The 4,064-nt window shown below is 42.5% G+C and overlaps 1 protein-coding gene across 4 annotated transcripts in view; it reads right to left on the reverse strand.

Annotated features, from left to right (window-relative positions):
* Positions 1-3,561, reverse strand: part of ECT2 (epithelial cell transforming 2) — a 67,820-nt gene extending 64,259 nt beyond the window's left edge. For all 4 annotated transcript variants that reach the window (XM_003794289.1, XM_003794290.1, XM_023515760.1 and 1 more), the window contains exons 1-2: positions 3,387-3,561; positions 41-189 (exon numbers count right to left, since the gene is read on the reverse strand). In XM_003794289.1, coding sequence (XP_003794337.1) covers positions 41-167 — 127 coding nt within the window. In that variant the 5' untranslated portion in view covers positions 168-189; positions 3,387-3,561. The remainder of the gene's footprint in view (positions 1-40; positions 190-3,386) is intronic.
* Positions 3,562-4,064: the final 503 nt, after the last annotated feature.

Consider the following 4,064-nt stretch of genomic DNA (forward strand, 5'->3'; position numbering starts at 1 on the left):
GAGCCGCAATTCCATCTTTTAAAGCAGATAATAAGTGTACCTTCAACATATGAAGCAGATCCAACACATAAGTTTTCCTTGGAAGTTTCAGTAACTTTAAAATCAAAAATGGATGAGTCTGCCAAACTAGTCCTCTCAGTGGATGACAATAAACTATTTCCAGCCATGGTCTCAACTCTTCTATGTTGGCTGAAAAGTAAAATTTGAAAAATGCATGAAACAAACATGAGCAGCAGGCAAAAATGAAATAAGCACTAGAGCTCTAATTCTATATCTAGAATTTATAAAAAGTATTATTACCCATTTTTCTTAATATTTAACCAAAGAAAGTCACTCAACATCTCTGAGCCTCAGTTTCCTTTTCTATAAAAATAAACATTAATACCTGACCCACAACATAGTATAAATAATACAATGCATCAAAAGCACACAGAACATTACCTGACATATAATTAGCACTCAAAGTATGGCCATAAATGTTACTCTAATATCACCTTAATACTCCCACCCCCAATAATCCCAGCCAAAAATGTGGAATCCATTCCCCTTTGCTGTACCACATTCTTCAAACTCCTATCAATCCCATGAAGTATCTCTGGAACCTGGCCCCTCTATGCCCAATGCCACAATGGTACTGGACCTAATATTGTTGTTGCTCCAAACAACTTTATCATGTTTCTTTAGACATCACTCTCTACATGGTTTTAAGGGGTTTTTGTTCCTAAAAACAAATAAGACCATATAACGTCCCTGCATACCTCTCTTCATATGACCAAGTCCAAATTTCCCACAGTTCATAATTTTGTCCTAGCCTACCTTTTCGAGCTGATCACCTATAACTAACTCCAACAGTCCCCATACAATCTATGCAACAGCAACAATGAACTTCTCAGCATTTTTCAAACTTCAATCACAATTTATTTCATACCAATTTGCATTAAATGGTGCTCAGTTCTCCATATAGCATATCTTCTAACACATCAAGCCACCACTCTTGACTCACATCACACCCTATGGATGTCTCTGAGCCTCTCATGTATAACTGGACTGCTCCCTTAAGGGTTTTCATATTACTTAAACATCTCTTCTCTAAAACATTTGACAAGACCATTATGCATGCGTTAGCACCATTATGACTCTGTCCTATGAAAGAAAATCCTTTAAATTTTCCAGGATTTAAGAGTTTAAAAGTTAGGCAAAGGATACATAAAAAGCTTAATAGGTTCTCTCTCATCAGTTCAAATTTTTATAAAAGCTTTTATATAAATAACCTTGAAGTTAATTTCTAAAATACTAGACAAATATAAAGGAGCCCCCATCTTTATCTAGAGGTACATGTCAGATTTACTTTATATTAAAAATATATAGAAATACCTTCCTCCAGATTCTTAGCTAAGTAATAGTTTAAACTATATGCCATGGAGAAATAGAAAGGTATCATCAGTATCATTTCTGAAGAGTGATAATAAGTAATGTAAAAATTGCACACTAACAGACTGAAGCACAGTTGTTAGGTGACACTTCAAAGTCAGGTAACTCAGCTTCGGTATCAGCTCTGTACTTAGTAGGTTAAGCTTCAGTTTCTACATAGGTGAAACAGACATAGTAAACTACACAAACACAATTGTGATGAAAACTGATAGACGATGTCTTAAAATGATTAACTATTAATTCTCATATTATAATCACAATGGGACTATTTCTTATTATTTCACCATATATCCAGGTCAATCATTATTCTAAGGCTATCCAAAGAAGCTCCAATAGTTTTAACAGTCTTAATTTAAAATCAATAAATTAATTCTATCCAGTCCTTACGTTTTTGTTTATACTGCGTACTACTCAATCCATTCCTATGAATAAGAAAAAGCTTTAAAAAGACTTTCATTCAAAGATCCCTAAAAAGAATGATAAAACAATAAAGTCAAGACATAAACTAACCTACTTTAGCATTAGAAAAGGAGAGATTTTAATAAATCAAAAACAGCATATGCAAATGTTTACATTCTTCTCCTATACTTCCTTCTTTCAAGACAATCAAAACAGGTAATTAATAATTAAAACTGGTCAAGTACAGCTCCCATCTAAACAGAAAATAGAAAAATTAGCTGCTGAGTGTGGAGGTGTACACCTGTAGTCACAGCTATTTGAGAGGCTGACGCAGGAGGATTGCTTGAGCCCAGAAGTTTGAGGTTGTAGGGAGCTATGATGCCACTGCACTCTAGCCTAGGTGCTAGAAACAGACTCTGTCCCCAATAATAATAATAATTGTTGGCCAAATAAGGTGGCTTGTGACTGTAATCCCAGCACTTCCGGAGGCCAAAGCTGGAAGATCACTTGAGGTCAGGAATTCAAGACCAGCTTGGACACCATGGGAGACACAGGCCTAAAAGAAAATTTAAAAAGTAGCTAGGCACAGTGGCCTATGTGTGTAGACCCAACTACTCAGTAGGCTAAGACAGAAGGATCAATTGAGCCCAAGAGGAGCTATGACCATGCACTACAGCCTAGGTAACAGAAATCCTGTCTCTAAAAAAATAATAATTAAAATTGTTCCTGATGATACAGTATGTTCACTTTATTGCCAAAACAGCTGTGGAATTTACAGAGAAATGAGATGCCTGGCAGATTGATGACATAACTAAAAAGAAATATACCAAGCACTGTTTTTCACATTCTTGTATTGCAGAAGGTTTTAATATAAACTACAATACGATCAATTGTCATAAACCAATGCAGCCTACTTCTCACGCAAGAACAGATTTAAAGAGTTTCTAATTAAATACATCATCAACACAGGGCCCCTTTTTATCCCAGAAATAAAATTTGTGATTAACAACTGCCATTTATTTAACCCTTCACGTGTGGCAGACATTGTCCTAACTTTTCACTTGTACTTGTTTAATCTTTGCAGCAATCCTACGAGGCCCTAGGCGTAGCGAGGCTAAGTGACTCCCCCTCCGTCACACTGTCAGTGGTACAACAGGAATTCAAAGCCGGCCGATTGCAGAGGTTGTGGTTTTAACCACTCCGTATCAGTGCCTGCAAGGCTGGCGATGGGAATGGCCCATTACACGCAGAAAACCAAGACGAATCTTAGAGCGACACCAGCATGCACTGAGACAAGTCACCAGGGGCCCCGGCCGGCGCTCCCGCGGCCTCGCTCCCCGACCCTGCTCCGCACACACCCTTCCCACAGAGCGGCAGCCCGGCGCGCGGCCCAGACGCCCGCAACTCCGGGCCCGGGGCGGGACCCACGGCCGAGCGGGGCGCCCGGAACTCGCGGCCCCCGGGGCGGGGGGTCGCCGCAGGCAAACGGGCCCGTGGTTCTGGGGGAGCCCCTCCCGAGGCCCTCCCGCCCCGCTCATCACACGCACAATCCTCACCACTCTCAAAAAGAAAGCCCTGAGAGTTCCAGCTTTCAAACTCCGGCTGCTCTCACAGACACCGCCATTCCCCGCCGGTGGCCGCCACAGCCAATTCAAAACGCGAGCCCCTCCCGCGGAGAGCCATGGTGATTGGCGCGAGCGTCCGAACTCCTCCCCATAGGCTGGAGGCTCCACAGAGCTGGTGATTGGTCGCTGCTCTCCAACCGCCCCCCCCCCGCCGGCAGGCGCCGGCTGATTGGTTGTGCGTGTGTTTCAAATAAGCCAAACGGCTCGGACGTCGGGACGTCAGGGCTTGGTACGTAAGTGCCCGGATGTGGCCCGGAGGCAGCGTTGATGGGTCGCGACGTCCCTGGGGCCGCAGGTGTTTCTGTGACTACCCCTTGTTTTCTCCGTAAACATCCCATTTCCTGAGGAGGGTTGAGTGGATTCTTTCCACCCAACCTCAACTTTTTTTTAAAGTGTTACCAAATTCTTTAAGCTAAAATCAGTGCCTCCACGGATAATTCCCCCCCTCCACTAGTTGCTTTGAGCTGTTAAGTTTTTCCTGCCTGAAAATGTTTTCAGCTTTAGGGATGGATTTAAAATTTGAGTTGGAGGGATCGGCACCTATAGCTCAACCGGCTAAGGCGCCAGCCACGTACACCTAAGGTGGCGGGTTCGAATCCCCAGCCCGGC

This window comes from Otolemur garnettii, unplaced genomic scaffold (assembly GCF_000181295.1).
Source record: "Otolemur garnettii isolate 467f Iridium unplaced genomic scaffold, OtoGar3 scaffold00078, whole genome shotgun sequence".
In the NCBI taxonomy this organism is placed as follows: Eukaryota; Metazoa; Chordata; class Mammalia; order Primates; family Galagidae; genus Otolemur; species Otolemur garnettii.